At 44.3% G+C, this 27,327-nt stretch overlaps 1 protein-coding gene across 4 annotated transcripts in view; it reads left to right on the top strand.

Moving 5' to 3' along the window:
- Nucleotides 1-4,771: 4,771 nt before the first annotated feature.
- AMOT (angiomotin) overlaps nt 4,772-27,327 on the top strand; it is a 64,974-nt gene continuing 42,418 nt past the window's right edge. Inside the window, exons 1-4 of one of the 4 annotated variants that reach the window (XM_025431386.3) lie at nt 4,772-5,209; nt 13,698-13,775; nt 20,164-20,312; nt 22,530-23,463. In XM_025431386.3, coding sequence (XP_025287171.1) covers nt 22,592-23,463 — 872 coding nt within the window. In that variant the 5' untranslated portion in view covers nt 4,772-5,209; nt 13,698-13,775; nt 20,164-20,312; nt 22,530-22,591. The remainder of the gene's footprint in view (nt 5,210-13,697; nt 13,776-20,163; nt 20,313-22,529; nt 23,464-27,327) is intronic. The other 3 variants (XM_025431387.3, XM_049107810.1, XM_049107811.1) reach the window with 3 other exon arrangements.

Genomic DNA, 27,327 nt, shown 5'->3' with positions numbered 1-27,327 from the left:
CAGGGCTAGTATCCTCGTGCATAAATAGGAGTGAGTTTAGGAGTTGTCCTGAAGAAGGCTACTTCTCAGTGTTTGGCTAATATATTTTGTAGGGTGTGTTTTGGGGGCAGGGGAGGGAGAGTTATGTGGGGTCTTAAATCCTTAGGATTTATTTTCCCTGGTGTACGTGCTTGCCTCTGCTTTTGTTTCTAGATGCATTTAAATGATTTAGTTGTTCACCAGGCAATTAGAGGAAGATGTGCTCATTTCACACTCCCAGTTGACTTGGTGGGTGGAGGAGAATGCCACTCAACACAAAGCACTATGGTTTTGTGGTCTTTCCCTCTAGAAGAACCTAGCCAGGGATGGAGGAATAGATTACAAGCCACGTTCTCCTTCCTACTTTTCCGGTACACTGGGCCAAAGACTGCATGCAAAGGGCAGATTTTCAAAAATTAAAACATTTCTTAATTGTCTAAATTAAAAACCAGGAAATTTTACAATGAAACATTTCACTTCTGGTTTCTCTTGACAAATCACAAGTCCTGGACACATGGAGCCTGCATTTCCCATGGTGTCGACCAAGCTGCTCCCTTTGCATGCCTGCTTTGCTGCCCAGAAGAAGGCAGCCTTGATCATTACCCTTGCCTCCTGACACCTAGCCTGAGGGTTGTCACCTCTAAAAAATTTTTTTATTACAGTCAAATACACGTAAAATAAAATTTATCAGTTTAACAATTTTTTAAGCATACAATTCAGTGGCACTAAATACATTCCAAATGTTGTATAACCATCACCACAATCTATTTCCAGAACTTTTTCATTATCCCAAATAGCAACTGTGGTCATTAAACAGTAACTCTGCATTCTTCCCTCTCCTCAGGCCCTGATCAGCACTAGGCTACCCTCTGCCTCTATGAATTTGCCTATTCTAGGCACCTCATACAAGTGGAATTGTACATTTGTCCTTTTGTGTGTGGCTTCTTTAACTTAGCGTAATGTTTTTAAGGGAGAAACTGATTTTTTAAGTTGCCTTCTTTTTTTTTAAGAGCATAGACACTGGTTTTTATTGCACATTAAAGGAGCAGTTGCATTTTAGTGGGGGGAGGAGGCCAAATGGGTCAGGTGGTTTGGTGTAGAGGCTCTTTATTTACAAGCTTAAAATGATCATTATATCCATTATTAATACATGGAAGGTCTTGATGTACTTGGGCAACCTAGTGTCTTTACGCAGGTGTTTTAGTTAGTGGCTAATTCTCCTGGTATCCCCCAGACGCCTCAACAGATTTTATAGTCAGGATATGAAGACACAGGGATGCTCCAGGGATTAGTTAAATGTGTGTGGCATACTTTGCTGTATAAACTCACTCTCTGGAACTAGTTTTCACTCCCTGCTCTCAACTTCCACAGCTTTTACTGTCAATCCCATTCATTTAACACTTAGCACACGCTTGTTAGTTGTCTTTTTCTGTACATACCCTTGAAGGCAGGAGCCAAGTCTCATCTCCCTTTGTTTTCTCAGTCCTGTCCATAATAGCAGCTTGATCAATGTTTGTTGATGTTGGCCTTCCCCTCCCCCTTCCTTTTAAGTAGAGCTGGCAAAGCATAACTTTAAATTCAAACCCAGTTTAAACAAACTGCAGGGTTTTCAGGGTAAAAACAAAAGGAAGTCTTGCGTGGCAGGAGAGAAGGAACACCTAAGACTCTTGAAGAACTGGGCCAAGCCCAGGTACCAAAAAACCTGTTGTTTGCCACAGGCCTAAGAAGTGACTCATGCATAGCCTGAATCTACCATTAAATTCAGAGCTCTGTTCACTCTACTCCATCAAAATTCACATTTGGAGAAGAACAGTAATGCCCCAGGCAGGATCTGAGGGGGGTATTAAAGGATTTAAGTATTTTAGGGGTTTCCATTGCAGGAAGGCCCTAGTAGCTGTAGGGAAGACAGGCTGGAACGGTCTTTTGAGGGCAACTTCAAAGCCGGGGACAGACATTCGACAAAGAGCTACCACGCCTTTGCCACTAGGATTTGCTTCCCAGCCTTTTCCGTAATGGCAAAAGATGGGAACTAGCCTCAGTGTCCTCTCAATAGGGGGACACATAAAAGAATCTTGGCACATTTGTGCAATGGAACATTGAGCTCTCATGAAAAAGAACTAAGTAAAGGAAGTTATACTGAGATGGAAGGATATTAAGAAATGTTGAGTAAAGAAATCCAAGGGGTGCTGTGACTGATGATCCCACTTATAAGGAGCAAAAATGGAACATCTCTATGTCAATAATATATTTTGAAGATTACACACCGGCAGAGAGAAGGGGAGAAAGGGACTATAAGAACAGAGTGGTCGAGAAGAACTCTTTACCCCTTAAGGTACAGGATTGATTTTATCATGTGCATATAGAACTTTTTCCATTTTTCCAGCATTGTTTATTTTAACAAGTATCCTCCTGCTGCCACTATGATCAGTAGGAGTCTGCAGCATATACCCCCGCCCTGTCTCTGCCATCCACTCTTCCAAATAAGGCTGGAATAATCTTCCCTTGCCTCACAAGCCAGGTGCCTCCATGTCTTTAACACTCAAAATCTTACTTTCCCCATTAAAAATCACCCAAATAAAAAAAAAATAAAAATCACCCAAATAACTTCACCTCACCCATCTCCTGAATTATACCAAGAATCCATCTTGCCCATGTTCCTGCTTCTGAATCTTTGAGCACCCTGCACATCCAGGCTACCCCACCGCATGCCAGGAGCCTATTACTCTTCCTGGACCCCGTTATATTCTAGGACCCCGTTCACAGTCAGGTAGTGTTTCCTTTGTGCACATTTCCTCTTATGTGCCGTGATCCATGGCCTCTCAGGAGGCTCCCTTTGGGCAGGCTTGAATTGGAAGTCGTTTTTTTCACAGGCATGAGTTCATCATAATAGCTCTGCATTGTCAAGACCTTTACAACTAGACTCATTTTCATCTTGTAACGTTTTCTAGGAAATATGGATCTGCAGAGAATGGTGATTTTCATGGTAAGTGTTCCCTCATGTTTGTTTTCACAAGCTCACTTCGGAGATACACAGCATGATTTCCTCTTTCAGTACCAGCACGACAATAGATTTAGGTCCTGGCGCCACTGCAGAACTGTTTAAAAGAGAAATCTCACCCACCCTGGTTAGGAAAGGGATAATTTATTATTTTAATTGTGGGGATCTGACTTCATATCCACCCTCAAAAGTGTAGGAAAAGAATTCACTTTTAAAAATAAAGTCACAAAGCCTACACACCTTGGATGTAGATGCTTAAAACAGATGAGCAGAACATTTGATTTTCCTGGACACATTCAAGACTGTTCACCATGGGACATATACAAGGAGGAAGACATACATGTGTGGAGTGCTCTGTGGTTTGCAGTTTTCACACACATTTCATTTTATTTTCATATGCCAATGTTGTTAATAGGGTATGTCCTACAGCTTTTATTTACAGATAGAAAGATTAAGGCTCGGGAAAGTCAAGCGACTCAAAAAAGTTGCACAACTGGCTGTTAAGTGCTACAGTCCAAAGTGAGTTCCTCCCTTCCAAGTTCCGTGTCATTCTGCTACCCCTACAGTGTTCCTTTGGGCTTTTGTTTCCCAGATGTAAAAATGGTAGATTTTCAGTGTCCCAGGATGCTGTTCTTAACTGTCTGTGCTCTCAGGCAGGATCAGTTTTTCGCAGCCGGGAAACGTGAACACCACAGTGATACTTGACGTACTTCTTGCCCCTCCGGGCCTCATGAATTAAGGGGAAAGAAAAGCTACCTATTTGGGAATAGCGGGCCAGACCTTGCCACAAAGGTGTACGGGAGCCAGCCGACGACACACTGTCGCACTCTCTCGGGAGACCGAGAAACCTAGCGTCTCTTCTTTCTCTGCTCAGCAGTAGCCGGGGGGGGGGGGGGGGGGGGAGATGGAGAGCGAGACAATAGTCTCTTGTTCAGTTTTATTAATTTTGAGAGAGGGTGGGACAAAAAGATCGGACCGACGACGCAAGTGACCAATCCCGACCGAATCCTGGACGGGGATTCGCCAATCCGGAGCAGCGAAAGAACGCCGGGTGAGACTTAACTCTTCACCGCCCGCCCCTCCCAGGCCGGCCCTCCCAGACCGCCCCGGAGGCGGAGACTCCGCGGAGCCCCGCCCACACCGTCCCCGCTGCCAACGCGGCCCGCCTAAGGGAAGGGGGGCGGGCATGCGGGGGTGGGGTGGGAACGGGGAGGCTACCGGGAGCAGAGGAAGAAAGAAGGGTGTCGCGCAAAGCTGCGACCTGGGTGGGGGCCTGCTGGTCATAGGAAGCAAGAAGGGAAGGAAAACAGAGGAGCGCTGCTCCTTCCTGCATTATTTTGAGCAAGCTTTGCGAGAAGCTGCTTTTCAGCATTTCTATTTGTGTTTCTTCCTCCCGCTGTGGGGCGGGGGGCTGCACGGGCTCTCCCACGCACCTCCCCTCCGCTGGTGTCGTAGATTATTGTTGGAGTCTTTGCAGAACCCTTTCTTTCCCCCCAGCCAGCGCTTCCGTAGCCTCTCAGGACCCAGTCAGCGCGTTGAGCCACGTTAGCGGGTGGACGAGAACTAGGACCCTTCGCATTCGCTGGAGTGGCTCGACCCCGCCGTTCAATTGTTTGAAACTTCCCCGCCCCCTGGCCCCGCCTCTCTTCCGCCCCCCGCCCCTCCAGGGTCCTGGACGGCTCCCTTCCTTCATTCCCCGCCCTCTACTCCGCCCCACTCTCCAGTCCACCCCCCTCCCACTCCTCCCCCCCGCTCCTGGGCGGTCCTAGCCGCGCACCGCAAGAAGAAAAGCCACCCATTCGTCCTCCTCCCCTACCTCCCATCCTTTGCCCAGGAGCTGCCTTCATCGCAGTCACGCCCCTTCCTTCCGAGGAGCTTTCTGGCTGCCCAAGCTGGTAGACCCCCTGATTTATTATTCCTCCATCTCCTCTCTGTTCTGCCTTATCCTCTCTTAGTTCTCACCGCCCCCTCCAGCCCCCACCTCCAGCCTGTCTTGCGTCCGACCATCTGCTGCTCCACCCTCTGGCCCGGTATCCTGCCTGTCCACTGCCACCAAGGAGAGCCCGGACGGAGCAGTGAGGAGCGGAGCAGCCGGAGTTGGGGCTTCCCCCTGCCCATCCCTGGCCTCCGGCCCGGGACCGAAGCCACTTGAGCGAGCAGAGAGTCGTCACCTTGTCTTCGGTGCCTTCAGGGGTAGGAGAAGCATGGTTACTTTACGCGGGGAACTGGGGCAGGAATCCATGGTGGCATGAACTTGATCGTGCCCTCGGCGTGAGTGAGTTGATCTAGATGTGTGTGGTGATGCCCGTGTGTTCTACTTTCTTTGCAGCTGGCCGTTGAGTTTTCCAGGATGAGCAGCAACTTAAATCGGTTAAAGAGTGTGCGCTCCTCTCCCGTCCTACGGAGATGCTAGTGGGTACCACTACTTGATGGTACTTTTACTTCCTTGCTCCTGGGACCCTTGTAGGTCCCTAGGTGATTAAGCACAAAAAGGAATGAGGGAACTTCAGGTCTACATTTACTAAGGAGGAATGTGTGCGCTTATCTCAGATTGCAAGATGCGTTCCTCCCTAAATGCTTAGAGTTGGGGTGGGGGCCCACACTGCCCTCCGCCGGGGGCTGTGAATTCTTGAAGTCCTAAAGTCTGGGAGTAATCTACCATGCTACACTCCTTTTAGTCTGTGTGTGTGTGTGTGTGTACGTGTATGGTGGTGAGGACTGGATTGCCCAGTATCTGCTTTAGAGATGTTAGTAAGGACTTCTGCAGGATCATGCAGGTGTCTTGAGGGTCCCAAGCCCAGGTCACTGTACATTGGTGCGTTAGCAGCAGGATGGATCGATCAATATATGAAAACAAAGAAAAATGAGAGGGAAAGTGACAGTCTTTGTAGTCTGGTAAATTGCCACTAATAGTAGTTTAATAATCATCTGCAGCAAGGGACTAGATACAATTAAATGAGAGAGGAAAGGGGGCGTTTGTGAGAAACAGCATTAGCAATCTCTAGCATGTGTTTTAGAAAGAATCGTAGTTATGTCTAATGTAGCTCTCCTTCCTCCTTCCGTTTGCCACCCTTACGTTAAGAGTAGAAGTTGGGAGGCGTTTAAAACTTTTTTTGGGATCCCTGGGTGGCGCAGTGGTTTAGCGCCCGCCTTTGGCCCAGGGCGCGATCCTGGAGACCCAGGATCGAGTCCCATGTTGGGCTCCCGGTGCATGGAGCCTGCTTCTCCCTCTGCCTGTGTCTCTGCCCCTCTTTCTCTCTCTGTGTGTGTGACTATCATAAATAAATTAAAAAATTAAAAAAAAAAACTTTTTTGAATATAACCTTTTTCCATTCAGAGAGGAAGATAATTAGTCACCATAGTCTCCAATAATGGAGGGCTAAGGTTATTTAAGTCTCCTTGAACTAGGTTTTGTGAAAAGTCCTTTCGTGGGCCAGCCTTTGTGAAGCTTTCTTGGTTAGACCTTTCAGCACCTTCATTTAGGAGCTAACAATACTTTGAAATAGCATTTTGGATGCAGGATAAATTTTCACCCATCTCCCCCCACCTCTCTCCAGTCAGGCAAGCGTGGCAAACTTAGAAGGGTGGTGGTATTTAGAGACCTGTTACCAAGATGTCACCAACCCATTGCTTGTTTGGGAACAAATCATTCACTTTATTTTTAAATAGTTGTGTTGGTTGATTTTAACGGGGGGAAAGCAAAGCAGGAAGGGAGAGAAAGAATGTTACAGGGCGACAATTTTAAAGGCTATCGTCTTTCAGATCAGCTGGGAGGGAAAAGTTGGCCTGACCAAACTACATTTTATAACTGGCCTGGGACATTTTAATAGCCAGGTGGTTGTAGAGTAGTTGCATCTATTTACAGATGATAACTCAGGTTCCAGTTATTCTGTATGGGTTTATCCGGTGTCATTTACAGACACTTTCTGGCACTACATCATACTTCATTTTAAGATCCTTCTTTCTTTGGAAAACTCTGTGGCTCTGTAAAATTGAAAGTGCTTTTCCTAACTTCATAGTCTAGATAGGCAGTAAATCTCTGACCATGCTTGTTGTAGAGTCACTTTTAGGGTGAAAGTGGTGGATCTGTTTACCTACGTAACAGATTCTAGAAGGAAATTTTAAAATTCGCGTTCAATGCTATTTTGGATTTGGAGATTGGAAGGTCATTTCTGGTTTGTGAGATAGGAATTATTAGACAGATGCAAACCCAAGGCACTTTGTGGAGTTGCTTTTTCTGAGGCTTTATAAAGAGTGAATTACACTGTTTCTAGAATGCCCTTAAGAACAGTCTATTCAGAGCGCAGAGGGATGGATGCTATGACCTTGAGGTCCCATTGAGTGCCAGAATTCTAAGTGGGTACATCTGCTTCTGTGCCTCTCCTAAGAGCTCTCTCCCAGGGCCTGTGCCTTCTTTAAAAGGGTGTCTTTGTAATTAAGCAGCCTGTCTCCCCCATCCCCCTTTCTTCCTTTGATCCAGCTTTTTAAGGCCTTTTTTCCATTTGGAGACAAGAGGAGTTTCTCACACTCTCCTAGTCCCCTCTTAAGGTTTCTTTTCCTTTTTTCCCCCAAAGAGTCCCCCGAAGTTCTTGGGCTGGTTAGAAGTTGTTTTGTTTTGTTGGGGTGGAGGGAATGTTACCAGTGAGGAGAGGTAGAGGATATATTCCTTCTTGGGAAATGCTTGTGGCCAGGTAGCCTCCTCCATGGAGACTGAGCATTTGGAATGCATGAGAACAGTCTATTCTTAGGGACTATCTGGAAGAAATTGTCCTTTGCACCCATTAAGTGCAGCTAAAACCCACTGAAAGGGGTGGAGAGAGGTGTGTGTGGTCGTGGCCCAGCCTTTTAGGATGGTAAGTGGGTAAATGTTCCCAAATCTCCTATTACATCACCTCTTTCCTCCATGGATTCAGTGGGTTTGGAGATCTGCTTGACAGGTTAATTAGCTTGGGACTAAACCAATTTGTTCAGAATTGTGCTCTATTGATTTCCTGTCCCCAGGAATTTTTGTTGGTGGTTTTCTATGATGAGTTGTCTTTAGTCTTTCTTACTTTTTCGTTCCTTGCTGCCTTTTGTGGACTTCGGTCCAAAATCTAGGGTCCCACCCCCAAGTCAAAGGTTAGAACTTGGTCCCAGGAACTAGGAGGGTATGAAACAGGCTGTACATCCTGCACTGCTCTCCTCCACGGTGGGCTTCTGACCCCTTTTAACCCAGAGAAAGGAGGGAAGTTGCCCTTTCCACACACAGCACACAAAATCTGAACTAAAAAAAAAAAAGGAAAAGGAAAATAAGAGGTCATCTGCTTTATAAGAGAACCCACTGCAAGTTTCATTGAAAGAACTAGCTTTCCTAGTTAGTGCCTTTGAGCTATGACTTGATAATATAAAAATTCACTATGACTGGGTCTTCTCAGAAACATCTTTATTGCATAAAGGAAGACATTAGAATTTTGTTGTAATGATTATAGCTTGAACTAAGTGAGGCCATTATTTGGCCTTTGAAATCTTTTTGTTATATGGGATGGAGTAAATTGTCTAAATAATTTTGGCTTGTAATAATGCTGACCATGTTTAGCTCCAGCCTACAGCCACTTGTAGAAGGGAGCTAGTATGACTTTCTGAAAATAAATGACTTTTTAAAAATTTTTTATTTATTTATGATAGTCACACACAGAGAGAGAGAGAGAGAGAGAGAGGCAGAGACATAGGCAGAGGGAGAAGCAGGCTCCATGCACCGGGAGCCTGACGTGGGATTTGATCCCAGGTCTCCAGGATCGCGCCCTGGGCCAAAGGCAGGTGCTAAACTGCTGCGCCACCCAGGGACCCCAAATAAATCAGACTTAACAGATTTTGATTAGTCTAAGGATGGGACTGCCTACTCCATATAGGTAAAAAAAAAATATGTATTGTATTTGAATAACCTCAGGACCCAGAAAATTGCTTCTGGTAAATAACAGCAATTGATGCCTTTTTTAATCGAAGACTATACAATAAATTTTCCTAGTGAGCCTATTGGTGAATGGGACCTGGGCTCTAGGCTGACCTCTAACTTAGTTTACCACCCTTGGCAAGTCCTCTTGTAAATTGTGAGAAGTTGGACAGGGTGATTTTGAGAACCAGTTCTCAAAAGTTTATGGTGCCCTTCCTACACTTCTACTTGTGATGTGAATGTGAATGATTCCTCCTAGAATGAGGTACAACGATTGTTAGAGATACAATCATATAGTCATCTGGATGTTAAAAAAAGCCTAAAACTATATATCAGTATAAATGCATTGTGTTTTGTATTTTAACAACATATCAAATTAAAGAGCTACGATCCTGCCCAAAATTTCATCAAGGATCTCATCATCCTAACAGATCACCCACTTTTGTTTTTCCTGGTTCAAATCCTTGTTTCTGTACTTAACATGAATTTTACATAGGTAAAATATGTGTGTGGGGGGGCACATAGAAATTTACAAAGTTTCTTTTAAATACGACCTCACCTAACACTTAGCTTTGTAAACCTGTGTGGAAGAATGAAGTGAGAACCTGAGTACGCATGAAGAATCATGTATGTCTGTTCCTTGAGTGCCAGGAGAGACTAAGAGACTTAATAAGTAATCCCTAACCCTTTCTGTGATTCCGGGGGGTTCATATATCTAGCAAGGCTGTTCACTCCATTCCTTGGACCGCCTGTTACCCCTCCCCCATTCTTTTCAAGCAAAAAGGAAACTAGGGTCCACTGTTTACTTTGTCTAAACCATTAGCAATGGATTCTTAAATCACTGTAGCATGATATCCCATCAAGAGAGTACACATTTGGGTAGACTATAAAATTTCCCCAACGAGAAAGGAAAAGCGGGAAGGCACAAATGTTATGGTTTCATGGCTTTGGAAATAATATGTTTAAATTAGACTAAAAAATAGTAAGGAAACTCAGGATTTGAGACAAATAAAGACCTGTAGGTGTGGCAGGATGACCCACACATAATGGGTTCTTCATTTGAGGCTCTCACTCTATTGTGGAAGCTCAGTTACACAGTCCTTTAATTTTCCTTTGATAAAGTATGGTATACCTAAGTTCTCCATTTTGGATGAATTCATTCCTGGAAACCAGTGGCTCATTGTAAATTAGATTAAATTTCTTTAACCAGAATAGAAAAGTGAAGTATGGGTTTTTAGTCCTTAGAAAGTTCCAGCAAGGGCACTGGGGTGGCTCAGTGGTTGAACATCTATCTGCCTTTGGCTTAGGTCATGATCCTGGGGTCCTGGGATCGAGTTTCTTATGGGCCTCCCTGCAGGAAGCCAGCTTCTCCCTCTGCCTATGTCTCTGCCTCTCTCTGTGTCTCTCATGAATGAATGAATGAATGAATCTTAAAAAAAGAAAGTTCCAAAATATTAAGTAATTCGTTAATCTTTAAAAAATAAAGTCCATGGGCAGCCCCGGTGGCCCAGCAGTTTAGCGCCGCCTTCGGCCAGGAATGTGATCCTGGAGACTCGAGATCGAGTCCCGCGTCGGGCTCACTGAGTGAAGCCTGCTTCTCCCTCTGCCTGTGTCTCTGCCGCTCTCTCTCTCTTTCTCTCTCTCTCTCTCTGTGCCTCTCATGAATAAATAAAATAAAATCTTAAAAAAATAAAAAGTACATATTTTATGATATGTATTCATGGGGAAAATGCAGGTGGATATATTTGCTAATATCTCATAGCTTTTGCAAATCTGCTTTTTTTTTAACTCTATAGGCTGTCCTTGACATTTGTAAAGGCACTTTCATTATTGCCCCAACTCCATGAAATATCGTTAGACTGTGTGACTTGACGCCAGGATCTGAGTTTCTGTGCCCAGCCCTCTCTGACTTGCCATGTGACCAAGGGTAAATGAATTAGCTGCTCTGAGCTTCAGTTACCCTTCTGGGAAGCAGGGATATTAATACTTCACAGAGGTGTTTAGGCATGCTTCATATTAGACACATGCTTCGAGGTCATTGGATGAAAGGTGTTTGCATGATGGCAGAACAGGTTTATTATAAGGTCCTGAGCAGGTGTTCACTTTTAATGAGTTTTTCTCTCTTATAGTATACAGTGCCCTTCAGTGCCCTATTGCCTTACTGACTATAACTGATCATCCAACATTGGTATTGCTGACACTCCTGGCTCCTAAAAAACAATTAAACATTTTCATTCTATGCGGTAAGTTGAAGTTCTAATAAGAGGACTCCAGCATCCTCCAGGATGATGAAAAATACATTCAAAAAGAGACATTAGTTGAAATGTGCCATAGAGATCAGTGAGTTCTTCAAAGCCCTTCCAAAAGATTAAAAAGAGTACAAATTTCTGCGTGTGTGTGTGTGTTTTAAGGGAGAAAGTTTTAGTAATATTTGCTTGTGACACATACTGATGATAGCCAGTAACTGAAACCCAGCCATTGTAGTGTTTTATACACAGCTGGTTTTTATTAATGATGGAATATTTATGCTTGCTGTACAATTCGTGGCTCATTTCCATTTGTATGTCAGAACTCAAATACCCCCCAAAGCAACATTAAGATAACATTAAATATACATGTGGCCAAGCTAGAAAGAATGGATTTTGGGGGGTCTCCCTTATTCTTACTGGTGTTGCTTCAGATTACCATAATTTGACCCCCCAACTTTAGGCATTGGTGCTGATTTTTTTCCTTTATATAACTCATAGCAAACTTCACATTTTGATCCTTTTGATATGGACAAATGATCTCCCCCCCCCTTCATAATGCAGATGAAACTGATGTATGTGTTTTTTAAGAGCATATTTTCCCTGCACATGCTTCTCATTATCCGAGAGGCCTGGACTCAATCAGTAAAGGAGCAGAGAAACCACATAATTGAAAGGAGAATGACGGTGGTGCATACTTGGAATATTTGTGGGAAGGGGATTGCTGACATCAGAAAATGTAGTGGCCTGAGTGTTAACAGCATTGAAGAGAAATAAGCTTTCTATGTTTCTGTGCATTGAGAATTATTTTTAAGGGGATAAAAAAATGGGCCAGGTTTGACATCCTTTTATGAAGTTGCCCTGGAAACTTTGATGAAGGTTGTTATAGAATAGTTCAATCAAAACCTTCCCCATTAGGAAGCTAATTAGTACATCACTTACTCATTTTGGTTGTTTTCAAGGGGCAGGATTTGCATTGAATTAATGGCATTTCTTTCCATATGACAGCAAACTAAGATAAAAATCACAGATGGGGAAAATTATTTAGATAGTCTATTTTGAAGAAGTCTAATTTCCTCTTTATTACATTTAGGTTTTTGGTTCAGATTTTTGTTTCACTCTGTATGCAGTGGTCACATTTTAGTTTAGTAACCAGTTTCACTTTTTGGATCATGGGCTGTAAACCAAAGGTTATTAATTTGAGTTTTCCGTTTGAATTGGAGAAATACAATGAACGACAATAAGCCATTTTATTAAGGTAACATTTGCTTTTTTTTCTGCAATTAGTTTCTCTTTGCTCAGTGTGTGTGTGTGTGTGTGTGTGTGTGTGTGTGTGTGTGTCTTTGGGGGGGGGCGAATTGTTTTTTTAAAAGCAAACAATTTTTTCAGCTAAGAAAATTTGGATGACCCTCTCTATCCCTAAAGAGCATTCTGTCTGCCCCAGGCTCTCCATTAGGCTTTCATGAGGGCACTGTGATGACTTTTCTAACCTGGTACTTTTTGTGACCAGGCTAAGCAGTTATCTGTTGGCAGCCTGGAGGAGACTGGTCATGTTGGGAGCCGGAGTGCAGGATTCCTAGTGCGTTCGTTCTACTGTACTCTGTCTTTTTTAGGGGAATGAATACTTGGTGCATGAGATTTCAGGGCCATTTGTAATAAAATAAGAAGTACTCTGTAGCTAAATGCGTAATACGGGCCTGGTGTGGTCCTTTTCTCCAGAACTAGTAGAGAACAGTCATTCTGTACGTATATTCCCTGATGCTCTGCCTGCAGCATATGCCTACACTAGTTTCAGAGAGTGGGAAAGTTGGCTGGGTTATATGATTTGTACTTTAACTGACTTTACCCTAGGCTTTCCCGGGAAGGCAGAGTCTAGATTTAGTTTTTCAATGGCAACTCAGTCAAGACAGGTTCCCGGGGCTTGCAAGTCAGGGTGAGGAGGAGGGGCTGCCTTTGGGGAGTGACTCAGGCCCATTGGTATGAAGATATGAAACTCTGGCTCCCGTCCATGCACCTGCTGGATGCCACACCTGCAGTCAGCACCTGAGCCCCACTCCGACACAAAAACCAGGCTGAAGGCAGATGGGGCTCCCTTCAAAAGGGGTACAGCAGAACAGGGAACTCCCAATTACATTAGTGCAGCACTCCTGCCAATTATATTTAACTTTCCAGTGTGGATAAGGGAAAGTGTCTTAGGTATGTTCTTATAGGTGCAGCGCACTGGCTTGCTCAAGAGTCCCCAGAGAAATTCGCTTTCCTAACGAGTTTCTCTTGTGAACTGATCTCTCAAAGACTGGAGAGTCAGGTCCATAGAGGTTTGTGTCTAGTAACCCAGCCCAGGGCAGGAAGTCACCAGACCTGGGTTGTGATCCTGGCCCCACCAGTAGGCCCAGTAGGCCGCAGTGAAACCTTGGTCAAATTAGTTATCATTAGCTACCTGATCTGGGCTTAAAGCTTCTCCAGTTGTAAAATGGAATCAATCACATCTGCCTTTATTTCCTCGCAGAGCGGCTGAGAAGGACAAATACCATAACAGAAGTGAAAGTGGTTTTCTCTCCTTAGAAGAAAAGCTGAGAAACTAAAGGTAACAGAATTATTGTTCTTGCTCTTGTAGGTCTTTCATTACTTGTCTTCTCTTTCTGTTGCCTCCAGCAAAGTCTTTGGGAAGTTGTGATTTACTCAATATGCAATATGCAGATCTTCTTGGATATTTCATGTACCAGTTATCGTTTTAGGTGTTGAAAAAGATACAGAAGAAAGTTATGCACCCAGCCAGTGACCTCTAAGATCTTTCTAGCTCAATCTGATAGAGTGATTTCGGCCTGGGTATTTAGAAGCTTAGAAGACAAAATTAACTTCTTTTTCCTCTGTCTCTGTCTCTGTCTCTGTCTCTTTTACTCTCTCTGCATTGCAACCAGGGACTTCTGTCCCTGGGGCATGTATTGAATGTCTAGATTGAAGGTATGGGGGGGGCAGGTGGCAAAGCAATGGGGTAAATAAAGAAATTCCTCTCTCATTACCGCATTTGCAAAGTATCTGACCCTTGAATGATCATTTCTTTCAGGGGGTCCATCCTTAGCTTCATTCTTGGTTCTGTTCCGCTCCTGCCCTACAGGTCCTAGCCCACTCTTTGACCTTACCTGTTATCCATATGCTAACGACTCCCGAAGATCTATCTCAACCTATCTTTGGCCCCTCCCTTTCCAACTTCCCCAACATCAAGTCCATTATCAGATGTCTCCTATTCAGCTTGTTCATCTTTTCCTCTGGGAAGCTTTGCTCAGGCAGAGCAGAGTTTTTGGCAGGGTCCTCTGTGTTGCCAGCATGCTTCCCGTTGGATTGTGCCCCCTCTGCTTGACGGGGGAGCTTCTTGAGGACTGGACTCTGGTTTATTTCTCCTTTTTATCCACCCTAGGGCCTAGACAATGCCTGGCTACAGCAAATGATCAATAAATATTTGTGGAAATGACATTGTGTGTGTTATTGTACTGCATTTGAGATGGGTCCAAAGTCCAGTGGCAATACCACTGAGGGAGAGAGAATTAATTTTCCAGATTGAGCAGAGTTGGGGGTGGAGGGAAGATGGAGAAGGATTAGAGAAAAACCTTCATGGAGAAGGTGGAAAGTGTACCTGGCCTCTTCTGAGAGCTCTGACTAAGCAGCCCAGGAAAGAAATGTCTGTTGTGTCTGCTCTTGCTAAGACAGGGCATCTCTGGACTGTTGCCGTCTCCACTTAGGACTGGATGACTTTTATGGTTGGGTCTGCAAATAAACCTCTGTCTATAACACATTGACCATTTCAGACAGGTGCCACATAGTCATATAATATTAAACAGGGCTGACCTTAACTGTGACACCCTAACTGTGGCTGAAAATAGAGGTACACATACAGGCTCGTTGGTCATGTATGCTTAGTTCTATACAGAAAGATACCCTTGAAAATATATTGAAGATTGGCATCTGAAAACTAACAAATGTAATTCTCCGAATGTAGCAGGCTGGGTCACTAGAACTGAATGTCTTCAAACTGACTGTCAGATCTTTCCAAGGGCAAAAATGAAACATGATATAAGCCATTACAGGCCATGAACCTGTTCTCACCCACCTGATGCTTTTACTAATTAGCTTCTTGGCTGGGTGGCAATTTGGGGCAAGTGCATGCAAGCTGGATTCACAGGGGAGCCCACATTCCACTCTGCCATTTCGCAAGTCGCTGGGATACTACACTGCTTCTCTTGGCTTCTTTCCTTCCCAGGAGTCCTGGTCTGCCATGGTGAAAAAATGGGAGAGGAGAACTCTTCCTTAAATGAAGGAGAGGTTTCATGGGGCTTTGGTATCTTGCTATTCTTATTTTTTTTAGTGGGCTGTCTAAAAGCATTCATGCACCTTGACCCATTAATTTCACTTGTGGAATTCTATCATTAGATGTTAACACTCCAGAATATTGAGAAAGGCTAAATCTTAAAGACGTTTTTGTAACATTGTTTAGACTAGGACAAAATTGAAAGCAATTTAAATGTCCTAATAATTGGAGAATGGGTAAGTGAATCTTGATACACTCCTGTCATGGATTATTACAGAATCATTGCAGTGCTTATTATGAAGTCTACACCACAGTCTATACCATGGGGAAAGTGAAATGTAGGATCCAAAATTATATGTACATTAATATGTCATGGCTTTGTAAAAACACAAATGCACACAGAAAAACCTGAAGGCAAGCTATTCTGTTTTGCTAACAATGCTTAGGTTGAGGTACTGAAATGGTGATTTTTCCCCTCTCCATTATGAATATTTGCATGTTGTGTTTATATTACTTGTAAAAATAGAAATAAAACAAAAGTGAGTAGTATAGCATTGAAGGTAGGAAAAATTGGTAAAGCAGGTGGCTTCTAGGTATATTTTTAAACTTTTCTCAGTTTATGCTCAGTCTGATTGCATGGAATGTGTATCCTTTTCCTGAGGCAAGGAGAAATAGGATGGGATGACATGCCCTGTTCCTCCCTTAGAATGGGTTGTGTGGAGGGAGGTGATGTGGTAGGGGCAACAGGATTCTTCTTGTTACTCAATATGTCACTGCTCTTGAACACTTCAGGGTTAATCACCTTTGTTGCCTATTAACATGTTCAAGTTAATTGCTTTAGAGTAAAGAAAAGTAAAACTGGGACCCAGTTGGCCACACCTTTGAGTTAACCATCTCAGAAACAGATACCTGACACTGATTGTCATGAGATTTGGAAATGCCAAGGCATTGCTGTGGTTCAAAATAATCTTCCAACATAATCTAGATATAAGTAGAGCTAGAAGCAAAGAGGTGGGGCCGCCTCAAAGCCTTTTCTTAAGCCAGTGCTGGACTTACATAAGGTCAAATTCCAAGTTAGTATGATGTTGGCAAGACCCAGAACATGGCCATGGACACATTGATCTGTGGAGGTTCATGTTACTCTCCGACTCACCTGCAAATCTTGGCCTAAAAAGGAAAGATTTTGCAAGGTCCTTCTGCCATACTTGTAGCTACACACATCTCTCTGTCTCACTTCCTTAAATTTTTCCCCCTGCCGTTAACATTTGACTTCTGATGAAATTGGAAAATTGGTGGTAGCATTGAGCCAGGTTTATAGTCTCTCAAAACCAGAGTCAATTCAATCTCATAAATGTTGATTAAGCATCTTCTATGTACAAGCTAATATGCTAGATCATATCTTGTAGTGGAAGGACTGTTGCCCTGGGAGTCATAAAACCTGGCCCTGGCTCTGACCCCTGTTAAACTCTGGCACCTTCATATACAGACCACTAGATGGTCTTCTTAGAGTCTTTCTAGTTCTAGCTTTCGCTGACCTAAGAACCTCTGCACAAAGACTGAGTTGCGAGTGAAGGTTTTAAAGAAAACCTTAATTCATAAAATTGCTGTGGTCTTCTAGAAAAAAAAGGCCACTTTGAAATTATTATAATATTAATAGACTTTATTGAGCCTTCACTATGTTCCAGGCTCTGTGCTTAGCACTTTACATGGATTACCCCCCCCCCGCAGTCTTTATAACAACACTATGAGGTATGAGCACCATTATCTCTATCCTGAAGATGATGAAGTGCAATTTGGGGAGGTGAAAAGAAATGTATGAGGTCAGCTAAAAAGCCATAGATCCAGGATTTGAACTTAAGCAGTGTGAATCTAGGCCCAGGCTCTTAACCATGGTGTTTATACTGTCTGCCTGTCACGCATAGAAAGGTTAGAGATAACCTGCAAAGGAATTACTATTTCTCACTTCCCAAAGGAAGTAAATTAGTATCCTGGGTTGCAAGACTGTTGGGCAGGGTGTTCTCTAGGACACTTTAGGCTGAAACATGGACTGACCTGAGAGGACATGAGAGAATTCAGAGGGCTGTTTTGCCTTTCTCTTTGTGTGTGAGTGTGTGAGTGTGTGTGTGTGTGTGTGTGTGTATTCACGAATGTATGCACATAGATATGTAGACATAGGGGAGACTTTGAACTGGTTCCTTTCCATTTAGCTGGAAGTAAAATTATATGGAACAGGGAAATTTAGCAGAGAAACGGGTGTCTTAGACTTAGGTTCTTCATCTTGGTTGGCAGAGTGAGGGTGGGAGGAAGAACAGGGAGAGGAGGTAGAAGGGATAAAAAGAAGATCTTATAGGGATATTTCAAAATTTATCTGAAGGCTAGGAACGTCGTCTGTCCTGGCCACCTTGTAATGTTGATTTTTCTGGGACACGGCTTGAGAAACATCTGGGCTCTCACTAACGTGTTTTGGTTCAACCTAAACTGGGCTTGATGGAGGTATCCTGGGAGAGGCCAATGACAGCAAATTTAGTAAGAATTTAGATTGGCCTTGCTGCCCTGTTGTTGTTACAGAAGAGTTGAATATATAGATTCAACTTGTATTTTTAAAGAGAGGACCATTGGAAATCCTTTTTTCCAGTATCAAATATCCTCAGGGACAGTCTGTTTGTCCAGGAGAAACAAGGTTATTTTATTGATTGAAGATGATGTCAGAACCCTGGCAGTGGCGTGATTAAAGCTGCAGGCAGATTGAAGGTTGCAGAGTTCATACTATTTTAGTTCTTGCGCATGAGACAAGGAATCCTTTCCCTTCTTTTCTCTAATAAATAAATGGAGTAGTGTTTTCCTTTGTATGTGACTCTTAACATGTAGGCAAATATAAGTTCTTGAAGAAAAAAAAATCTAAACGGGAGAGGAATCAGCAAAGGTTTTTTCTTAGGCTGATTTCTTTTCCTTTTTTAGACAGAAACAAAAAAGGCCAGGGGGTGGGATGGTGGGGAGAGACAATCTGTGTCCGGTTGACATAAAGTGATTTGGGTTTTGCAAAGGATATGGACAAGAGGGGACAGAATTAAGGGAAGAGAGTTAGATTTTGGACAAGTGAAGTTTTCTTTGTGAGAAGCTAGGTAAGAGGAGCAAGCCAGTCAAAATCAGCATGAAGAATCTAAATCATCCTGGAAAATAATTGTATGGTGCTGTCTTGCCAGGGGCTCAAGTTTAAAGGCCCCAGGCTGTTTTCTGCATGTTTCGGTTGGAAAAAAAAAAAGACAACTGTTTTGTTCAGAATCACACAATAGAAACACGGTGGTTATTTACCACACTCTGTTAATAGTCCAGCTTTGATTCCAATTAGAAGTTGTTCCTCTACTTTGAAACTAGGAAAAGACACCCTAAAATAATTACCTTGCAGATTGGAGATGATTTTGCTTTTGATTGTGATTATATGTTGAGCCAAAACAAAATTGAAAGACAAATTTCCGTGTTTGCTCACTCTGTATCTCTTCACTTGATTTTTGGCAACGTTGCAAGGAAATAATGTTAAATTAATCACTGTGTGGTTTTGTGGATTTTTTTAAAACTTGGATGTTTTGGACAGGCTCCCAAAATACAGGGATGCTTGTGCACTTCCTTTGCATTGCCTTGCTCTTCAAATGGCATCTCTGATGTGGATTAAACCCTTTCTTTTAAGTGACATGAGTGAGTCATGACTAGGCTGGGACAGAAAACAGGAATGTGGATCATATGCATCTCACATAAACACGAACTCCTCAGTTTCATAACCATTTTGGTTGGGCCTGCAGGCCTTGTCAGAGGGTCAGCACAGTAATCAGAAATGAGGACTATTGTGGATCCATATCTTGTGGATGTTTGCATCTAGCCTTTACAACGTGAGTCCAGTAGTTTACTTTTGGGGAGATACTGGAGCAGTGGAAGTGCTGAGAAAGTGAGTGGAGACATCTTATCCTTGGAGAAGAGTTGCTGCTGTGTGTTGAGAAGAGCAATCACCTCTGCTGCTCCAGTGAGAACAGATGGGCCATCAATCCGATTGTAAGCTCCGTGAGGGCAGGCACATACGTGGTGTGTCTTCTGTATCCTTCCTTGTGTCTAGCTCGAGGCTGGCAAATGTCTGGAATAGCCAGTATGCAATAAATACTCAATGACTTGGTGGAAAAGCAGTTTGGATTTTCCTCTGTCCGTCTGAGGCTGCAGCAGTTAAATCAGGTGCTTCACTGAGTATACTTAAAAAAAAAAAAACAAAAACCCCTGCCTTCTGATGACTGCCTTCCCTTCTGGGGTGTGGGGCAGTGAGACTCATCTGCCCTGATACTGATAGCAGTTTAAAAGTCACACCCTTCAGGCAACATTGATTATGTCTTTTGTCATCATCCACCATTCCAACTCAGAACAGAAGCAGCAGCCTTTGGGCGCTGTGAGGCGAGAACAGAGCAGTCCTTTCCAGTCTCAGACCTGAACATTTCCATCCTCTGGAGATTGGTAGTGAGATTTCTTTTTTGTCCTAACGGAAAGGGATTCTGTCACTCATATAAGAAGCAAACACACGGGAGAAGTCATTCCTTTGGAAGGACTGGTTTGGTTAACTGTGCTGGCCATTGGTGGCAAAATAGAAACGACGTTTTTATTTCTCCCTCCCTCCCCCTCCTGAACATTTCAGAGTGACCAGTGGTTGGACTCTTGGCGGCGCTTACCCTGAACCTGAGTGTTAGGGGAGAGGGAATCTGCCGTTGCGGTTTCTGGAGCTGCTCATAAGCAAGAATTCCCTATCCTGATCAAGGCTTTAAGCCTAAAAGAAAGCAGAAATAGGTATGGACCATCTGTGTGTGTGTGTGTGTATGTGTGCGTGCCTGCGTGCACACCTGTGCGTGCCCCTGTGCGTGCGCATGAGCCTGTGTGCGTGCAGGGTGGGACGGGCGTGGAATGGGAGGGGGTGGTGGACTCTCAGGGTCTGGGGCCGCTCAATGTCTGGATTTCCCTGCCTTGTAGGATGAGTTTGCAAGTGATTTTGTTTTAACCATACATGTTCTTGTTTCCATTTTTTGAGAGAGGAAAGGTAGCTTGGTAGTCATCTTTCCAGTTTAAAGGTACCAAGAGAGATGTATATGTTATGCTTGTCAGCCTATCAGAAAATCCATGCAGTCTGACAACATGCATACAGTCTGACAGTTTAAACACAGGAGTCCCTGGGGATCCCTGGGTGGCTCAGCGGTTTGGTGCCTGCTTTCGGCCCAGGGCACGATCCTGGAGTCCCGGGATCAAGTCCTGCGTCGGGCTCCGGGCATGGAGCCCGCTTCTCCCTCCTCCTGTGTCTCTGCCTCTCTCTCAATCTCTGTGTCTATCATGAATAAATAAATAAATCTTTAAAAAAAATAAACACAGGAGTCCCAGATGGTCACTGGGAGGGAGGGAAAGGGCAGGCTGTTCAGGCCTTTGGTGCACCCTTCCCCAGAGAATATGATGAATGGGATTTTAAAAGGGTCTTTGGAAGGTTAACTGGGTTCAAACTGCTCTTTAGAACAATTGTATACCAGGTAGCAGTAATGATGCAAGAAGTGCAAAAAAAAAAAAAAAAAAAAAAAAAAAAAAAGAAGAGAGGATGACCTTTTTTTCTATCTACCATACACATCTTCTGGCCATTCCCTGCAAGACTAAAGGAAAGGGATCATGTTTCCAGAGAGATTGGAGGCTGTTTAATATCATAGAAATCAGAGCCTGGGAGCCAGGATTCCAGAGTTCTCATCTAAGAACCCGAGGCTGGTTAGGTTGACCTTTACTGTGACTTTTTCTGTGACATCATGCCCATTCTCCAACACTACTTAAGATCCTTAGAGTACAACTTTCATCACTGAACATGCGTATTGAATTGCAGTACTTCACATGACAGATTTTGTCCAAAGATTTTATGAGCCTCTGATGAATTTCTACGTACCGTACCATGCAGAGAGAGAGGGAGAGAGAGAGAGAGAGAAAGAGAGGTCACCTACTACTAGTTTCTCAGGTGGCAAAATAGAAGACAAGAAAAGAGGAATCCATTGCTTAGGTTTACCTGTAAATCCATTATCATGATTAGAACTTGAATCTTGAGTTGTCTTACTGCCAATACCTGTTTCACTCAATCCATATTTCTTCCTTAAGAAGAATTAGTGGTGGTGGTGGTGGTAGAGGGGGAGGGATATGATAATTGGACCCTTTCTAGAAGGATGACTTTTTTAGTGTTCAATTTCTAAATGCTGTCAGAGGCACACTTCACATGAAAGAGGGCTTCCCATTTAAGCTCCTCCTAGCCAAACAACAACAGCAAAAACCAAAAACCAAAAAACCTCAATGACTATTCCTGGATGGCTGAAAGAGAAACTTTGTCAATAGTAATTATCTCAAGCCCTTCTCTTATTAAGCCAAGGCGAATCCAAAATGGACAATACAGAAAGGATTTTTTTTAAAGCTATGTTTCAGAGTTTTATGAGATCAGAGAAAACGAGTTGCATCAAGCTGGGATCATTTCTATATGGTGCAAGCGAAGCTCTCGTCACCTTGTATTTATTTTAGTTATTATTTGGCATTTTGTAGCTCCCTCCACATGATGACCTGCTTTACAGATCCTGCCTATACATTCTCCCTACTGGCCTGCCCCAAGTCCCACGGCCCATAAGAGTTGGACCTTTTATTTAAATAGAATACAGAGAGATGAACTTTCTGAGTAAGGACCTAGGAAAATTGCCCTCTCTGGTCACCCTCCCCGACTGCTCCAGGTCTCCCCAGTTCTCGTAGAAGTTAAGTCAAGATTGGATATTTAACTCATGCTAAAAGCAAAAAGAGGAAACAATGAGCTCTTATGCCCCTGAGTTCCTCATCATATCAATGGTAGAGCCAGGAGTCACCAACAATTAATCCATTAATTCTAGATTCAATTCTCTACTTTGTCTCTGGAGTGGAATCCTCACCCCCAAATACCCATTTTCTTCCCCTTTAGAGGAATGATTTATCCATCAACTGGGTGTTAAGCTTCCTGTTTCCCCTTCCCAGGTCAAGGGCAGCCCAGGTGCCCAATTTCTCTCTCTCTTCACAAGGCACCACCAGCAATAGAGATGAGAAATTCTGAAGAACAGCCAAGTGGAGGAACCACAGTGTTGCAGCGTCTGCTACAAGAGCAGCTTCGCTATGGCAATCCCAATGAGAATCGCAACCTGCTTGCCATACACCAGCAAGCCACAGGGAATGGCCCTCCTTTTCCCAGTAGCAGTGGGAACCCAGGCCCTCAGAATGATGTGTTGAGTCCCCAAGACCACCACCAACAGCTTGTGGCTCATGCTGCTCGACAAGAACCTCAGGGGCAGGAAATCCAGGCAGAAAACATCATCATGGAGAAGCAGCTTTCCCCTAGAATGCAGAATAATGAAGAACTCCCAACCTATGAAGAAGCCAAGGTCCAGTCCCAATACTTTCGGGGCCAACAGCATGCCAGTGTTGGAGCTGCCTTCTATGTCACCGGAGTGACCAACCAGAAGATGAGGACTGAGGGACGCCCATCAGTTCAGCGGCTCAATCCTGGGAAGATGCACCAGGATGAAGGACTCAGAGATCTTAAGCAAGGACATGTCCGCTCCTTGAGTGAACGACTAATGCAGATGTCATTGGCCACCAGTGGAGTTAAGGCCCATCCACCTGTTACCAGCGCTCCCCTCTCCCCACCACAACCCAGTGACCTCTACAAGACTCCCACAAGTTCCAGTGAATTCTACAAGGCCCAGGGGCCACCTCCCAGCCAGCATAGCCTGAAGGGCATGGAACATCGAGGCCCCCCACCAGAGTATCCCTTCAAGGGCATGCCACCCCAGTCTGTAGTGTGCAAGCCCCAAGAGGCAGGGCACTTCTATAGTGAGCATCGTCTGAACCAGCCAGGGAGAACAGAGGGGCAACTGATGAGGTATCAGCATCCCCCTGAGTATGGAGCAGCCAGGTAAGAGAGTTCCCTTTCTGTCATTTCCTGGCCTCATCCCCAACCAGCTTCTGCTGTGTGTTGGGAATCTTAAGGGAAGAAATGGGCAGGTGTTTGGTATAAGAAACTCTGCAGTGCATGGCTGGCCCCTGGCTTAGTAAATTTCCTGCGAATCTGAATTTCTAGCCCCTTCAGCCATAATTAGTGCTGTAGTAACATTCCCCTGACTTTGTAGGTTGAGCATGGCCCCAATTGCCTAGTGGATGAACAGGAACGCAAGTCTTGGTTTCTACAGCTATATGCTGTCCTATCTCCTGGGATTGTGAAGAAAGGGTCCGTGTTCCTCTTCTTGTGAGTTGTTAAGCCCTACCTTGAGGAGCAGAAGCAAATTATCTTGAACGTTAATCTGGAATATCGTATCCCTGTCAGTTATTCCCCTCCACAGAATGCTCATCACTTCTTTTTAGGAACGAATCATTCTGCAGAATTACTATGATTCTTTCGGACACTAAACCAACACCTAGATATTACTGTGGGGGGAGCCGGATATGTGCAGGTTCAGAATGTCACTTGCCTTGGACATCCTTGCAGTTCATGAACTCTGGGCTGCTCCGTCTTTCCTCCATAGAGCATTTGTTAGTTGCCTGCCACGTTTTTGGACAACTAAATTAAACTCCCATCATGTTACATAGAACTTTGGGTCAGATTCTAAGATGCAGAGAGAATAATATCCCCATGACTTCTTTGCTACTTGTCATTGGTTCAGGAGGACAATTTCATGTTATTCACTTATTCCTAAATGTACTTCTGCAGGATTTGGAGGCCCATTGTCCCAGTGCTGTATCGACCAGACCTTACGATTCCATGATTCTGTTTGTTGTTCCTGTTGTTACTGTTGGGGCCATGTCTCTGATCGGTAGTCATTCAGCATATGGGGCAGAGGAAAGGATTCCACTGTGGCCAACAACGGTGACAGTTTTATGTGGTATTCCTGTCCTGTTACCTTGGGTAATTATGGATAACTGAGGTTTGAAGTCCCTGGACCTGGGTGGGTGGGGGTGCTTTTTCCAGATCAGGCCTGTGATCTCTCTGACATCTAACTCTTTGCCTCCTGTCTCTTCACTTATTTGGGAAAGAACCGCTTGGCTTGAAATTCATTGAGTGACTCAGGAGAGAAGGCAGTCAGGGGGTGGGAGTAAGGTGAAGGTAAGGGAATAAGGGAATGCACCTTGGAATTTCCTGGTATTTCATCACCCCCCACCTCCCCACCCTCCCCACCCCTGTCCTGTTTTACAGCCAGAAGCAATTCACTTTGGGCTCCACCCATAACTTGTCCAGTTTAGGATTTTTTTTTCCCTCTTAACCAAGGTTGATTTCCTAACCTTTTTCAACCTCTTGTGTGCAGCTTTAAAGGGCAGGAGCCTAAGTTCTGATAAGTGGCTTAGAACAGGAAATGGGGCAATGGACAGGGCACTTCCGGTTTAAATGAGAGCGAGAACCTGATTCCCATCTGCCCAATGAAGCGGAAGACCGAGGGAGGGGTTGGTCATTTGGACTGCTTAGCTTAGTGGAAACCCATTCAAGCCAGCAAAATGTCAATGAAGCTGAGGATTTTTGTTTTACTCTTCCCATCAGCATGTAAGAGTCAGTGGGACTCTGTCCTTTATGTGGATGGGCTGACGTCTGTTGCCTTGTGGGAGGGGAGTATGTTGGCTGGGGTGTGGAGCAGAATCTGAAGCCCTGCTTAGCACAAGGCCCGCCTTCCCAGGAAAGCTATTTTCAGAACTCATTCACCAGTATTGTCTGTGATCTGAAATGACTCCCACAGTGTTTGAAGCTAGATGGAAAAGCCCTTTGATCTGCCTAAATAAATAATAAGGAGCCCACAGAGGGATTTTTTTTCTTGCCATACTGATTAAACCACCAGAGAAATTTAGCTGCATATAATTTACAGGAAGATACTTATAGTTTCTCCTCCCTCCTATATTATCTGTGGAGCTCTCTCCCTATCCCCCAGAACAGTAGAGCCCATGCTGATTCTTCTCTCTTGAGTAGAATTTTAATACACAGGTTAGCTCTATAGTTTTTTCCCCCTTTTATGGGAGAGGAACAGGGTACTTGATATGCTCAGAAATAATCCAACCTAAAACAGTCCTGATCGGAAGATGCTCTGTGTCAAGTTTGGGTCTGCATCAGACAAATTCTGGCAATAAACTTTCTTCAGGGACTGGCGGGAGGGAGTGGCACCTATTGACAAATTATTGGCAAGGGGAGGTAGTTGAACTGCTTTCCAGAAATGTACTGCTTTTAGGTGGTGACACATTTTTCCTCCTTCATTTCTTTGAGCCAACTTGGGAGACACTTGGTGAGTACCTTTCCAAGTAACTGCTGCTAGCACCAATTAGAGGACAACATTCTTAGTTCTTAATCCATAAATTACAGATCAAGATTCACAGCAAACTCTTTGAACAAATTGCTGTTCACAAAACCTTTGGTTTTCAAGGTATGGTGAAATGCTAGAGATTTGCTGTTAGAATTAACAAAATGTTATAAACAATCTTCTTATTACTTCGTCTTCCCTATGCCCTCCTCCCCACTTGAAAAAGAAATATCCCGAATGCCCAGAACTCCAGATGGGAAACAAGGCCAAGCCATCTGAAGAATTAAAGAATTTCTGAATCTTTGTCTTTCTGAGTGCTGAGCCTTCTCTGCATCTGGGGTTTACACAGTTATCATCTGCTTTTAAAAATTAAAACCTTTCTGTTTGTAAAGCAGCCACCTCCTTTCAATTGTTGAAATCATGCCCAGATCTGAGGTTTCTTGAAATCCTTGTTTAGTGGAATCTAAGGGTGACCTAACTCTGCAGTTCAGAGCCGAGCTGGTTGTGCAAGAGAAACAATCAAGAATTTGCAGCCCTCTCCAGGATTCACAGATTCACCGTCACAGAGCCTGGGAAAGGCAGTTTTTGTGGGCAAAATAAATTGGGTTCCAGGCAGTTGGTGGCACCTACTCTGGTGAGAGTGTGCGCATGTGGGTTTGCACACGTGTGGGCCTGGAGTGTGTAGTGTGTGGGTGTGGGGGGGAGGCGGTGTGTGTGTGTGTGTGTGTGTGTGTGTGTGTGAGAGAGAGAGAGAGAGAGAGAGAGAGAGAGAGAGAGAGACTGAGGAGGGTGGGGACTCCCAGTGAGGTGGCAGGGTAGAAGGTGCTGTGTCAGCTCTTGATGGATAGGCTTTTGCTTTCCTTTTGTGTCCTCCCAAGCTATCCTCGGGAGGGAGTTCCCCTGGCTTTGGGGGAAGGACTGTGATTTTGGTCATTGGTCTCTGCCCTGCATGTATGCCATGTCCCCTTTGCCACAGAGCATGGGGCGGGGGAGGGGAGCAGGTTGTCCCGGGAAGGAGCAGGATGAAGGGAGGGAAGGGGCAGGGAGGCAGGTCAGGGCTTCCACAGGATCATGTGATTCTATTGTCTGCAGATGACTTGTTGTTTCTGGTTAATATGCCAGCAGGGAAGCGATTCCTGCTGCTGTGCAGTGGAAGCACTTGGGGAGTGTGCCTTCCACCCAACTGCCACCTGTATTATTACCATCATTACTATTACTCTTATTATTTAATCTTGAGTGTAGTGGTGCTTCCTCTGACATCCCTCCCCCACCCCTGGCTCTTCCCCATCCCTGTCATGCCTCAGCCCTTCTCTGGGTAGGGGATGTGTGTATGTACTGGGAACTTCACAGGATTGTTAATACAGTCCTGCTTTTTTTTTTTTTTTTCCTGTGGTGGGTGGATGCTGGAGCCCAGATGGAGTTGGTTGGCTGGAGGGCTCTCTCTCCTTTTGTGACTGCCCAAGCCTTGCTTCTTGTTTGCAAACCTGCCAGGGACGGAATGCCTT

Source organism: Canis lupus, chromosome X (assembly GCF_003254725.2).
Source record: "Canis lupus dingo isolate Sandy chromosome X, ASM325472v2, whole genome shotgun sequence".
Classification (NCBI taxonomy): Eukaryota; Metazoa; Chordata; class Mammalia; order Carnivora; family Canidae; genus Canis; species Canis lupus.
This window is presented reverse-complemented; position numbering and strand designations above follow the sequence as displayed.